This window comes from Camelus bactrianus, chromosome 30 (genome assembly GCF_048773025.1).
Source record: "Camelus bactrianus isolate YW-2024 breed Bactrian camel chromosome 30, ASM4877302v1, whole genome shotgun sequence".
Taxonomy (NCBI): domain Eukaryota; kingdom Metazoa; phylum Chordata; class Mammalia; order Artiodactyla; family Camelidae; genus Camelus; species Camelus bactrianus.
The window spans coordinates 19469913-19485307 of NC_133568.1; the positions used below are offsets into that span (position 1 = coordinate 19469913).

The window sequence follows — 15395 nt, forward strand, 5'->3', positions numbered from 1 at the left end:
GCAGTGCAGATCTGCCAACATCTGGGTCCACTGTAGTGATCATGCAGTCACACATTTGGACCCGCGGTGCACTACCAGGTCTGCGCCATCCCCAGCGCCGCGTCTGTGCATAGTAAGTGGGCTCACAGGAAACAGCGGCACCAGCCCTTGGCCCCGCTGTGTGCCAGAACTCCGCTCCTTGCCCTTGTCTTAGAGGCGTGGGTCCACAAAGACACTGCAGAGTAAATTGGTCCCCTCTGCCTGGGGCTGTAAACAAATCTCAGTCCAGTCTATGAATCTGCAGAGCTCTGGGTACAGATTCAGATTTCAACCCCACCTCCGCCTGGGAGCCGCGCACCAGTCAATGCGGTGGCCGTGGCTGAGCCTCGCCTCTCTTCTCGCGAGAGCTCGCCAGCAATGGTGCCACGGGCCTGCGGAGACAAAGGCTTTGGCCCAGCCGCATTACACCTTTTCCCTCAATGCACACAAGCAGTGTTGCTTTTTTATGGAGGACTCGGACTATTCTGTTCTGAATACCCTCCCAGCCACGGTGCACAGCACACTCCAGCCCCCGAGCCTGCCTCTGCACGGTCGGCCTCAGTCCCCCTCCCGGCTCGGACAGCCAGTCCCAGCCCGCGCCCACCGGCTCGCGTCTAAGGCTGGGGGTCGCAAGGACCCTTTGTGCCCGTTTCACTTAGTCCTGTCAGCCAAGGGCTGCCGTGCACAGATCCGACATCGGAGGTCCCCGCTGCGTCCCCGTCGAGCTCTCCACTGGAGAGGTGGCGTCCCAGCATAAGAGCTATTTCTCCTTCGCCGCTCCCTCCCCGTGGGACAGGTCCCGCACTAATTTCCTTTTTCATTTTTTTTCCTACCAGATTTTGTGGGGAATTTTGTTTTTTGAAGAAGGCGATGTTCTGTCAAAGTCCAGCAGGTGTTCTGAGTGAATGGGTGGGTCCATGGATGTCTCTCTTGGTGTATTCCTGGGAGAGGGTGCGCTAACAGCATCCTTCTGCTCCGCCATCTTGGCACCCTCGGAGGACTATTTTCTCCTTCTGCATCTGCAGTGAGCGCGGACTGCGGCAAGAACACTGCCTCGGCAACTGCGGGCGAAACCCGTGGAGCTTACCCTCAGTGCAGTCACGGTCAAGACACACACACATCCTTCCTTCCTCTCCCAAGAGCTGAGGAGCGGGAGGTTCTCAGAGAATTAGCATCTCCTTAAATGTTCCACTGTAGATACCTCACTTGCCTCCCCCTGATCCAGGTCCTGCCACCCCCGCCCCCTTAACACACACCACATACTGCAATTCAATACAACAGAGTAGAGCATGGTCATGTAGTCAAATAAATGGACTATGAGGAGTGCACGACATCTGTAGGTGGTCAAAGTGAGAGGGCGGGTGTGGACCTGCCATCAGTGAATTCTGATTAACAAGCGAAGTTTCCAAGCCAGTCAGCCCTGAACAGGAACATTTTGAGGAAGATGAAATGACTTTATTGCAGGAAGACAGCTGAGCAAGAACAACTCATTAAAATGGGTTTGATGGGCAGGAAAGGGAAAGCAAACGATTCCCCACAGCAATAGCAAGAATCTAAGTGCAGAAAGTGATGAGATCTGCAAAGGAGAGGGCCCAACCTCCTCGGGCATTTGAAAAGTGTCAGAGCCTAACGTGGCTGAGTAATCTCGGCAGACAGGGTGACGCACAGACTCTTTCATTCAGCCAGTCCTTATGGGGCTTTGATCATTCCACTAGGCTCTGGATGCAATGGCGAGTGCAAATCATGGAGCAATCCCAGCCTACCTGGGATTGATAGATCCCAGGTAGTATCATCAGGATCTCCTCTGTCAGTGGTACCACAACGAGAGTCATCATCCCCTTGTCCAGTGTATCTCGCCCGTTAGTCACTTAGGAGCCGTTTCAGTTATCAGATCAACTGTCATGGTATCACAGTGCTTGTGTTCAAGTAAACCTTATTTTACTTAATAATGGCCCCCAAGTGCACGAACAGTGATGCTGACAATTCAGATATACCAAAGAGAAGCCGTAAAGTGCTTCTATTAATTGAAAAGATGAAAGTTCTCAACTTCAAGGAAAGAAAAAAAATCATATCCTCAGCTTGCTAAGATCAGTGGTAAGAATAAATCTTCTACCCGTGAAATTGTGGAGAAAAAAGAAATCTGTGTTAATTTTGCTACCACACCTCAAACTACAAAAGTTACAGCCACAGTGCTGGGTAAGTGCTTAGTCAAGAGGGAAAAGACATTAACTTGGTACGATAAGATAGTTTAAGAGAGAGAGACCACATTCACGTAACTTTTATTACAGTATATTGTTATTATTCTATTTTATTATTAGTTGTTGTTAATCTCTTACAGCACCTAATTTATAAATTAAACTTTATCACAGGTATATATGTATAGGAAAGAACGCAGGGTATATAGGTTTTGTTACTATCCGCGGTTTCAGGCATCCACTGAGGGTCTTGGAATGCATCCCCCGCTGAGAAGGAGGGGGACTACTATACTACAACTATTGATTTTGTTCCATAAAATTTATGTTTCTATTAAAATGATGTTCTATGAAATGGAAAAATAATTTATTTTTAATTTCTGTGTTTTGCATATGCTTGTAAATTCCTTTGTTTGCCTAATTCCCTACAGAGTTGTTCTCAAAGTGTGGCCCTCTGCCCACTGGGGTGCCAGTAGTTCTTCCAAATGGGTTGCCCCCCCAACCCCAAAACTTTTTCTTAAATGCCTGAATGAGATCTACTCATTAATGACTGCCTACATATGTTTTGCCAAGTTTGGTATTTTTAAGCTAAAATTAGTGTTTTAGAGTTTAGTGAGTTTATGCATGGCCCCAATTCAGTATTTTATTAACATGTGTAGCTCCTGCTGCACGTGTGCATATGCAAATAATTGCACACCTACAATTTGCGGGGAGGAGATGTATTCACCATCAGTACTGCCTTGAATGATCATGTTTTTTCATTGTTGCTCTTCTTGCTTCTTAGTAGCAAATTATTGTTGGTTTTGCTCATGATTATCAATTTAGTTTGTTGTGGGTTGTATTTAGCCCCACAGTATGTAGTAATGAATATTTATGAATTTTTAGGCTATACTTTCCAAAGCATCTCTGGTATCTATGCACTGTGTTCAAGTATGAATCATCCAGACCCTTATTACCAAAGCAAATGTGCACATATCCCCCCCCCATGATTTGCTAATGTGAGAACATTTCATTGGTAGTATGTGCGCAGTACATGGAATTTCAGCACACAAAGTATTTATAACATACCATCAAGGTTAGTCTAACACAGTATTGGATCATTTTCCATTTGCATGATAATTTTAAAATTAAAAAGCAAACATATGAGCTAATGGTTTAATCTTATTACAGAGTAATAAACACGTAATGAATTTGGGGGGGGCAGATTTTGATTAATGTGGGGTAAGTCAAAATTGTGAATCATTTTCAAGGTCAATATTCCGCAGATGGTGTTCTACCAGATGTTAATAGATGCTCGGCAAATAATGAATTCTTTACTCAGATAAGTTGGGGAAAGGGACATGCATAGTTGTATATATAAACTGAAAGAGAAAGAAAGAGAAAGAGAGAAAAAAAGAGAATACACACACACACAGATTCTGTTTCTCTAGAGAACTAACACACAGGCTAAATGCTCTGAAAAGTTCTACAATTTAAAAAAAAAAAGACCTGTTTAATTCAGCATTTTCTCAGTTTATTCAATCACAAAACATTTTTCATATAACCACCTATTAATCTCTCAAAATATAGCTGGAGAAATGCTTTTCTCAACCCTAACCTTAGACAGAGGTTGTCAGCAACATCAGACTCTGAATCCATTTGATTCAGAAACAAATAGCCCATGTTTGGAGACACAGGATCCCAGGGCCTCTTCCTCTGCTCGTGGCATGGGCAGGGGAACATGAGCGCGTGCTATGTGAGCACAAGGAGGTGACCGTGGAGCCTGCTCGGCACACGGTGCCAGCTGATGAAAACACCTACCAGGGAAACAGACCCATAGCTGTGCTTCTGTCAGATGCTCCTTTGTGGACATTCTTGGGGCCTGGGGAGTCACATGGAAATATCAACAACCGTGGTGGGACGGCAGGGGGCCGGACAAGAAAAGCCAGCTCTGTCTCCATCCTCATACCTCCTTTGTCTCTTATTGTCCCTTCTTGAAAGTGTTTCCCCAAATGGTCCTCACTGACCCCAATATATCCGTCAGATCTTAGCCTAGAAAACACTTCCTCCAGAAAACCTTTTCTCACTACATCCCCTACCCCGCACCGCCAGGTCAGCCCACCCACGTCCCTGTTACATGCATTCAGACAGCACGTGCACTGGATGTGAGCATTGTTTATTTATTAATGCCCATCTTCCCTACAAGGACAGGGCCTGTTTCCATCGTGTTTGTCTCAGCAGCCCTGGTGCATGGCGATCAGTCAGCAGGAACTCTGAGTGAAGGAATGAGGGGTTGAAGGGGAGCCTCCTTCTCCCTAATTTCTTTCATGATTTTATCTTTGTAGCCAAATCTGAATACTTTACTCTGATCTTTCTCATTCTTTCAACCTTAAAAAAAATCTATACTAAGAATCTATGAAATATTCACATGTATGTGTACACACACACACACATCTAAATATCTACTTACTCTTGCAAATAATAATAGTAAAGACTATCATATATCAAGTATAATCATGAGAAGAGAGATGGGGAAATGTAGGCAGCAGCAGGTTTGGGGAATGAGAGGGACTGAATCCAATTACAACAGTATCGTTTTCTGGGTCAAGTAAAATTGTGCAAAAGTTTTCAAGCCTATAAAAAGAAAAGCAGAGGGTCAGGCTAATTCTAGGATCCGTTCCTCCTCCCCCCGACTGCTGTCTGCCCAGGCCCAGTGCTGTGTTGTGGACACTGGACGCCGGTTCCTCTTCCAAGAATGACCGCTGGAAACAAAAGCATTAAGAAAAACAACGCATTGGCAGATAGACAGGTTTCATTTCAGGAAATTCATCTGCGTACTCGGAGGGCATATGTGTGTAAGGACTGCGGGTGAGGGTGGCACGCAGTGGACACCAGGCCTGGCTCCACTTACTCCCTCCGCACCCCCCACTATCGCCCTGGGACCTTCAACTGCTCACACTCAGTCCTCCTTTGCAGGGCGGGGCCGGAATGGCGAAGATCTTAGCTGTGACACAGGCTCACCCTCTCCTTCTAGCCCAACACTCACTGGCAGACAACTGGCCATCCAAACAGAGTGTCATCTGAGGAGGTTGCCAATGTGTGTTACCCCAGGCAAGATGCCCATGGAAGGCTCTCCCAGGATCCCTTCTCCTTTGCCCTGGCTGGCCTCCTGGAGGAGAGACCATTTAAAAACAAACAAACACACAAACAAACACACCTTCTTTGAGTCAAATCTCTCTCTAGCTGATAGAAAAGCTTGAGCAAGAGCAAGCAGCTCTAATAAGAGAATTCCCACCTGGCTCCCTAACACACACACACACACACACACACACACACACACACTCTCTCTCTCTCTCTCTCTCTCTCTCTCTCTCTCTCTCTCTCTTTGAGAGCAGGGAAATACACACCAGAAATCCTAAAACATGCTAAATACATTTCATACTTCCAAAAATCTGGACCCCCTAATAAAAAGCTTGCTTTTCCGGTACAAGAAATGCATACTGAATCACAGTAACCTCTCAGGTTTACAACCACAGGGGTTGTTTTTTAATTTCCCAGGGAGAGCCAGGGCACGCTAACACTGGTATCCATGCGTATCTGATCATTGATAACCCCTTAATTAGGATTAGGCCACTTGCTCAGCTGAATTGAAATTTGTTGATGTGATTCAGAGTCATTGAAAGATGGGATGTTTTTATCAAAAAAGGCTCCCCAAATGCCCTCTGTGCCACTAATGAAAATGTGTGTTGAAGGATACCTTTCCAGACACAGAGCCAAGAGGCCAGGTCGTGGAACTTCTCACTTACACAGGGACCTGCATGAAATCATTCTGCACAAGGTGCGTAGAGATAGTTCACCTGGGGCTTGACACCCACAGCATCATTTCTAAATGGGGGAGGATAACGGTAGGACCACCAGAAGCCACAAAAACCCAAACTGCAAAAGCATGCTTGGGCTTACTCATTACAAATGCGTTCTTTGGCTTCTTAGAGGAGCCACTTGAAGGTCACCTCCACTAAAAATCCTTGGCTCAGAAGTTCCTTGTTGCTTTATTACCCAAGTCTATTAAAATTCTTAGAGTCTCTGGTGATGAAAATTCCAGCCAGTTTTTTTCTCTTCACTGGTGGGGGCAGGGAGGGGAAGAAAGCCAACGCATGAGTCTATTTGAAATCATTTTATGAATTTTAATCATAGCAAATGTGTTTAACAGTAGTCATAAAATCAACATTACCACATATACAAAGGACGAGACACCAGTTTGGCATACAAAAATACCATATATTAAAATTGGGTTCATTGGAAAACTCAGGACTTGCTAAGACACCATCTACAACAGAGAGAGCAAGCAAGAATGCTTTTAAGACATTCAGATTTATAAACAGCAGCTTGATATCCCCCTTACGAAGTCAATATTTGGCAACGTTTGAACAATATTTACTACACAGCCCGGCAGCTCATTTATCTGTAGGGCTATTTGGCCCTTTAAAAGAAAAGCTTCAGAAATAAATAACCCACATAATTGTAAATGAAACATGTCAAGGACTTGAGTTAACAGCCTCTGAGCAGCATTAATCTAGCCATTTGACTGGAGTATTAGTTATCAAGAGGGCCAGGGAACCCACCAGTGGAGCCATCAGAACGGCAGGGACCCTGTGCTGCAGCTGCTTACGTTGGGAGTTTGCAACCGCCGCAAACTGAAACCAACCTCCCCACCTGCAACTGTCAAAAGAGGCAAACAGGAACAAGTGGTGGAATAAAAAATTATAATAAATGAGCACAAGCAGGATAGAACCAAAATATTCTTGAACAAGTCTTCCCAATAGTATCAACCTACTCAAGTCAGGATACATCCCCAGGCACAGGCATTGCATTTCATGGTTAAGAGGACATCTTTAGAGTTTGTCTGTAATGACTCAGCAACCAACTCTAGAGTAGGTTCTGAAGTTCTCTAGTGTGCTGACACCCCAGTGGGGCCTCCCTGGACCCTCTCATCAGCTGAGCACATTCCCTATATGTCTTCAGCTTAAACATCCTGAACTGAATTTGGTGAGCCATATTGGAAAGACACATTGTGCTTGGCTAAGTTATTTCCAGTTGTCCCATGTTTCTGTCTTCAGCTGGTTTCTGCAGTGATTGACCTTCAGCTCCTATATATTTTGTTTTGAAGCTATAATCTCATTATGGATTTCCCTCCCTTTATGCAATATTTTCTCACTCTTTGGGCATATCTGCCTATCTGTTGCTATCGACCCAAGGCCACGTCTCCATCTCTACCATACAGAATCTACCTAAGAGCTGGGTTGTCTCTCAGCCAGGAAAATCCAACCAGGAACTTTCTGAAGCACAGTGTAAAACACCAGCTATCATGTCCTCCTACTATTTAAATAGAGGTGATATAGACATCAACTTGTTCCCTTTTAAGGGCAATTTGCCTCATCTATTTCCTTCTTCTTATAGCCTGTGCTATTCTACCGCCATCATATCCAATGGTCTACATCTAGAGTCTCAAAAAGCAAATGTCAAATTAAAATCTGAGCTTCCCTTTGGAAAACTCTTGTTTGAATAATCCAATAACACACCCCAGGGAGATCACAGCAGATTTTCCCATGGGCTACTAGCCCTACATCCTGTGGTGATGAATTTAGAGCAGTGTCTAGAATAACAAGACAGCTATCAGAGAACACCCCCCTAGAAAAACAAAGAAAATACATGCTGTTGCAGACTCCAAGAGACCGCTCAGTACTTTGCCCCAAATATTACTGATTGTCTCTAAAAAGATCATAATATGAATAGTATCAAAAACCTTAGACCAGAATAATAAAGTCCAGCTAACGAGATGAGTGTTTTCAAGCACCACTACATCATAAATGAGATATATATATATATAGTGGGATACCCCAGGCAGTGAATCCTGAAAAAAAAGGAAAAACATTGGCCCGATCGTGCCAGGAAACTTGTGCAGAAAATATCGGAGCCATATTGGAAGAGTTCAAGAATAATGGTGCTCTACCCACAACCACTCGAGCAGAGCCAAAAAAAAAGTTATTTGGAAGACAGAAATTAAATGCCCCACCTGCTAATGTTCTTCAATGACTAATGGCTTTCCAACAAAATGTATATGGTAGAACCTACTTCTTCATATTTGAAAAGTCTCGAGAGCTAAGTTATATAGACACTCTCAAAGTTGGTTGGTTTGACAAAATGGATACAACCTGTAGCATTTGTTAAGAAATTAACATCTAAATTCAACGTTGTATAACCCACATTGGAAAACATGACTAACACTTTTACTTAATTTTTCAACTCTAATTATAGCTAAATTGTGTGTATCTACATATATATCTATATCTATACGGATATAGATATATCTATATACAGCGAATTGTGTCAACAAAAACAATGGCTTGAATTTCCACTCTTTTAAAAGAAGTGTTTCATGTTTAACAAATCAGCAACTGATCATCATCGATTTTGAAATAGACTACCACTTTCAAAACAGTTACTGAATTATCTTGACTGTCTCATTCTTCTTTGGAGTTTCTGTTTTGGTAAGAAATTCTTTATGGGTAACATTTTACTGAGAATGATGGAAATGGTAAGGAATGCTTCTCCTTCTAGGTCAAGGGTGACAGATCAACTGACTGATGACAGTTCTTATGTGAAAACAAAATGCTGACTAGTTGGTAGCATTTTTCTAAGAGGAGATAGAAATTCAGACCATTTGCATATCTCTCCTCTACCAATAAACATTGGACCTTTAATTTCCTCTTAAGTCTAAAGAAAAACTATCATTTGGCAAAAAAAAATTTTATATCATTTTTAAGTACAAGCTAAAAAGAAGACTCATGCCCATTGACGAGATGTTTTTTTTTAAAAATCAACCTAATTCTGCAAATTGAAGTAAATGCATTTGGTTTGTTATTTTCAGACAATGAAAAGCAGACTAACCAATTTAGACACAGCATAGGTTTTCAAATCAAAATCTAGACTGGAATAAATACTGTACTATCAAGAAGAGTCTGATCTTTCTATGAAAATACACCTCGAATTGAATTTTCTGCTTCCCTTTACTCGCTTAAAAAAGCAATTTTAGTAACTTTAATAACCTTCAAGTCTTTAAATTCCATGGGCAATGTTTTTTTAATGTAAAAAAGTGTCTTTGTGCAAGGCTTCAAATATTCAATTCTTTCAGTGATAACTAAAATAAAAAAACCAAGCAAGACTAAAACAATGTCAAATCTCACTCTAAAAATAGTACCTATGTATTAGTCTGGCATCTGAAAAATGATGCCTACATATGCCTACCCCCAAATACAATGACAAGCTGTCAGACTTCAAGGACAAACAGAAACATTCCCTATGAACACTGCAAAACATGCTTGCTCTTATATTTCACACCTTACTAACGCAGTGATGAAGTTTGGGTAAGATGCTAGAAGTGAAGAGGAATTTCATTAGGCTTTTTTTTTCTGTAACATTTACTTTTTGGCCACAAGACCCTAAACACAATTTCACAGTACAGGTCATGCAAGTCAAACATTTTACAGCTACTGTCTAACTACTATTTTTGGACAATAGATTCACATGCAGCTAATGATCCCAGGAAAGGGGCTTTATCAAGCACTCTTTAAGCTTCATTGATCATTCCTTGGCCCAGAGCATCTAAGTAATAACCCCAAAGGGCAATCAATGCATTTTTACCGTCATACTTGAGATCATATATTTTTTAAGCACAGAAAGGACAAAAAAAAATTTTTTTAAGCCAACTGCATATTACTAAACCACAAACTGTCTTCTTTATCTTACTCTGAACTCCATTAACACCTATTACACAAGCCTGCAAAGTACACCATCCAGTTCAGTAGCCACTAGCCACGTGTGACATTTATTTAAACAGCTTTAAATTAAATAAAATACAAAATCCAGTTCCTCACTCAGACCAATCCCATTTCAATTGCCCACTAGCCAATATGGCTACTGTATTGGACAACATACGTCACAGAACATTTCCACCATCACAGAAAGTTCCAATGAACGGCGCCAATCTAGAGGATCCCAAGGGCTGCAGCAGCACATGGTTTAACCTTCAAGGGACCAACTCCTCTCAAGTCATGTGCAAGAGTCAACTTCATTATATTCCTAAAGAAAATACTTTATAGCTTCCTGATCATAAAGACTAGAACTGAGAACCATTTGCCTTTTCATCACAATGTATGCCCCAGGTCATTATGAAAAAATTTTCCAAAGACAATACTTTTGATAGCATAGCTGGCTCTACTTAGCAAATTCAGCATTCTCTTACTTATGTCAAGATCATTAGTAAGTTGAAAAATCATGCTTCTTGTAGTTTACTATTTACACAACACTCATCGTCCTTTACATCTAAAGGGAGGGGGGTGGGAAACCAATGTTTTGCAATTTTAAAAAGTCAAATCATATGATTTTTTTTAACAGTCTATATTCATCCCTAAATTAATCCTCCTTTCATTTCCCAGAGAGGTAGATGCTAACTAAGATGAATATATAAATTTACAAAAACAAAAAACTTAAATGATAGTTGAGTTAGTAAAGGGTATTCATCCACCCTGAAAAAGATCATCGCCTGACAGAGATGTCGACAGGCCTAGGAAGAAGCAAGAGGAAACCGCAGTGCTAAGTTATGGTCCTCCTTTTGCCACAGAATGACAAACTGCCTCGCACCTCTGTGGGCCCCAGTGGACTCACCTACAAAATGAAGCCACCAGAGGTTGTTTTCAGCTCTAACTTTCTGTGCTTTCAGTTGTGATTTTTTCACTGATGTGCAACTGTGAATTCTGGCCGATTGTGTCACTGGACTTGTGTCACGTGGGGTAGATGAGTTGTTAGTGTCATGGGTAAATGCCAAAGGGGCCAGAACAATGGGATGCCAAATAACATTAAACATCATTGTCTATAAAAATTCTTTCCAGCAGGCTGAGACATCACACACACATGCACGCACGTGTGCATGGAATGCACACCCTGACAAGCAGGTACACAAACGAACAACTGCAGGCAGAACCCACTTGAACAACGGTTCTTACATCAGTGAGACTCACACAAAAAAATTCTGATTTTGCTTGTTATTGTACCTTAAATTGTAACACCAAGAATCTATCACAGAGCTGATTAATTTTGCACTGCCTAATTGCAGCTCTAGCACGGGATTGTTTTTAAGTAAAAGGTACGTGGACATTTGTACTCCACGGCTTTGCACTAAGAAACACACATATGTTAGTGTCTATATATGACCTACAGAACACACAGAATTCTATCACACACTACACTCCAGGGCTGGTCATTTCATCCTGGACATAAACATATGTAAATGTCATTCACAAAATTAATTTGAATATGGCATGACAATATTGCAAGGGCAGAGTCCATTTGAAATGCAGCATTCTTAATGTAACATTTCTGTGTTTTATTCGAAGAGGAACAGAAATTAGGTCAGACATGCATCACGGCAGCCTGGGAGAGTTTGAGAAATTGAAACTAACCCAACAGTATATTAGGTTACGTAATAGAGGATAGTATTCAGCTAATATGATACCTAAATTATTAATACCAAATAAATCCTAGATTATTTGATGGATAATGCCCAATAGCTTACACAATAAAATGGCATTTTAACCTAATTTCTAGTCTGAGCTTTCAAATACATTTCCTAAAGGTCTAATGATGAATTTGAAAGATTTGAAAAAACCCGAGTTCATATTTTTATATCGAATCCTCATGCCAATGATCAGGGTTAGCTTGGGATTCTATTCATTATATTGTCGTTTTATCTCACATTAACTGCATCACTTTATGTGCATATTTTGTGCTGCTTGAAGGTAAAATAGTTAGCATATAAGTAAATTAAATTATCTCAGTCTTACAGGGCTATTTCTAGCCTTAATTCTTAGAACCATCTCTGCTTATTTTTCTTTCCCCTATTTTCATGGATCCAATGAAACATAAACATATATTTGAGTAGGGGGCCTTGGCACATACCACTTACTTCATGAATTCCGTAAAGAAAGCTAGCAGACAAGTGTAAAACTCACAGCTATGGCTGAACACACACACATTCAGGTACAGAAATTTATCATTTAAAACCAGCAGATCTTTCTTTGTAAGCATCTCTAGGCCATTACACATTTAAGAATATTTGAGAATTTATGATGAACTGGTCCACTTAAATTCGGAATGTGAGTTGCTAGTTTGTCTTGTCATTTTTCTCAATAAAAACGTGTTTTGAACTACAAGAGATAGTCTCACTTGTACCAACAAGAGGAAACTGGAATTCTCAATGGTTTAACTCTCATGGAACAACCTCCTTCAAAAAAGTAAGCATGGACTGTCTTAAAATGCCAGTCCAGATTGGTCCTTGGTTACCAACACTCATGGCTTCTACAATACATCAAAATTGAGAGAAAAGACAGAATCTTCTGTTACTTTCCATTTGTGCCTTATAGAATACAGGACTTGACCACATAGAAGAGGAGCAAGTTTGGAAGGGACGTGTATGTGACACTTCACAGGGTGGGTCCCAGTGCCCCTGAGGTGGTCACTGTTTCAGACCCCGGACTCATTCATGCCCTACAAAGTCTCACTCCCACGATTCTTCTGAAAAGATTCCAAACCTGAGGTAAATCAAATCACACACACACACACACACACACACAAATACACATTATTTACATTTAAAATTCTTATTTTGTGAGATGGCTTGAGAAAAATTGGCATGTAGGTTTCCTGTGGGATTAGACATTCCTCATTATTACTCAGTTTATTGCTCCCCTGCTGGGCTTTCAGTTTAATAAACACATATCAAGCTCTAATTACAAGGGAAGGAAAATTAAATACATGACAAAACACAACACACTGGAAATATTTGTTCAGATATTTTCTTCAAAAAACTGTCCGCTTAACTTATTTTAATTTGGGTGCCATTCAGAAAGTATAAAAGGCCTTAGCAACTGAATGAAGACGGGGTTTCATGTTTTAAAAAGAAAGAAAGAAATCAGCACTGCATGTCATGGCTGAATTTTTACACGGATTCTCAGGTTTAATTCTACTTGGATACATAGCATCTTTGTTTTAATCTACCACATTTAGAGAAGATCACATTGTATGCACTTCCACAGTTTAATGTCTAAGTAGAATATGTCTATCTCATAACGTGATTTAGAAATCATAAATTACAGTCCATTTAATACATGATTATGAAGATGCATGCAATCGTCTTCAAAGCCAATAATCAGAGCGACCTGCCTGGTGTCTTGCTGAGACCTCACATTCTGCCTTCCGTGTCTGTCTGCGGTTAATCAAGTGGCAGCCCAGAAGCCAGTCCTCGGCACCCAATGATCAGCGTCGCCCCCCATCTTCTCAACGCGATCCATCACCAACACCTGCTCAACCCCTAGTTGGCACCCACGAGAGACTTCCCTGCAGCCCTCTTCAGCCACAGGATATCACAGTGAAGCGCTTAGAAATGCAGGACATGTTGTGGAGCACGATGCCGAGCAGGAAGACCAGGACGCAGGCCACCAAGATCACAGTGCACACCCCGGACCAGGTGGAGCTTTTCACCACGCCCCGCCTGTCTGGCTCCTCCTCCACCGCCTCGGGCGGAGCCCCGCCCTGCAGAGGCTGCTGCTCGGCCGGGATGGTCACCACGGTGACGGACTTCTGCTGGCTCCCGGGCAGCAGGCGGCAGCCCATGTCTCCGGGCAGCAGCGTGCGCTCCTTGGAGATGGGCAGGGGCAGCATGTAGCACCCATTGCTGGGAAGTTTGATGAAGACTGGGGTGTGCTCGGAGGCGTGCGGGATGGCGATGACCGCAAGGACCTCGGGGTCGTCGGGGAGCTGGGACACAGAGAAGCCCGGGGGCAGCTTGGTGATGCCCCGGCACCAGGGGCACCGTACGTCCTTCTGGCTCGTCCTCATCTGCTGAAGGCACACCGAGCAGCAGGTGTGTTTGCAATCCAGCAACTTGGGCCTTCGCCGGGGGCTGTAGTAATTGAAACAGATCTGACATTCCAGCAAAGAATCTTGGGAGAGCGTCTCCATCGTGGGCTGTGAGCAGGAAGGCCGAGGCCGAGGAGGAGGAGCTTGTTCTCAGAGTCCGCCACTCGCGCTCCTTCCTTCTCTGAGTCTTTCCAAAGTCGCAGGAGGATCGGGGAGCTCACAGGCATTTAGCATACTCAAGCGTGTACATTTCTGAAGGAGACAAAAATGCAAAACAAGTTAATTGCTTCAAATAAGCTGAGGCGTCAGCATATCTGACGGATATGTAGGACTGCTCCAAAGTCTTGACACTGGCTCAAAAGGGTGGAAGTTTCCCGCTCTTGAGACTGAGGATTCCCATAATGTCCAGTGGATGGTGAATGAGTTGTTTCAGATGGCCTGTCACAGCAAATGCTTTGCTCATTTCTAAAGAACCGAATCCTTCTGGGGGAGGGTACAGTTCCCAATGCCCCCATATTTTGTAAAGAGGGAGTATGCTGTTTCTGTTTTGTACATTTCAGCAGACCCTGGATTTTTCTTCTAAATACACTGGAAAAATTCTCTTGTCTCCAACAAGTTTGTAGCATTTCCTAAAAGCAAATTTCTTTTCTTAGATCCTCTGACCCGCTTTTCCAGACTCTGCTTACCCTCCTGTAAGTAAGTATTCATTGCAAGGTGCAAGCATCTAGGTACTCCACAGCTAGCTAGCTCGCTTGTTTGATATGGGCCATGGCTCTTCCTCTCACAGGTAATTAAAATGACGCCACCAGAGAAGCACACACAGGCATCTGTTATCTTTTCCACCAAAACACTTGAACCAAGGTTATTCTTGTCGGTTGGTTTTAAAAGAGATGAAGATAAAACAAGCAAACAAACAACCCCAAATAACAACAACAACAATGGACCTTCAGGCAGTAGGGGTCAAAAGACCCACAGGATCACCAGTATTTCTCAGTTCTTTTAATTTCATTATTATTTGGGATTGCGTCAATGAACATGACCAAAAGCAAATACTGTTAACTCATTGATCATAATCGAGTATTATTGTCAGAGATAGTTGTCAGAAGACCGGCAGACAGCCCTCACAAAAGAAGAAACAGGAGGAGGAGGAGGAGGAAGAGGAAAAGGAGGAAGGGGAAGGAGAAGGAGAAGAATGTTAGCCTCCTGGTATTGATAGGAGCAGAAGAACTTAGT

The 15395-nt window shown here is 42.5% G+C and overlaps 1 protein-coding gene across 8 annotated transcripts in view; it reads right to left on the reverse strand.

Annotated features, from left to right (window-relative positions):
* Positions 1-6348: 6348 nt before the first annotated feature.
* Positions 6349-15395, reverse strand: part of RNF152 (ring finger protein 152) — a 72633-nt gene continuing 63586 nt past the window's right edge. For all 8 annotated transcript variants that reach the window (XM_045521466.2, XM_010961286.3, XM_010961285.3 and 5 more), the window contains one exon: positions 6349-14414. In XM_045521466.2, the coding sequence (XP_045377422.1) occupies positions 13653-14264 (612 nt within the window). In that variant the 5' untranslated portion in view covers positions 14265-14414 and the 3' untranslated portion in view covers positions 6349-13652. The remainder of the gene's footprint in view (positions 14415-15395) is intronic.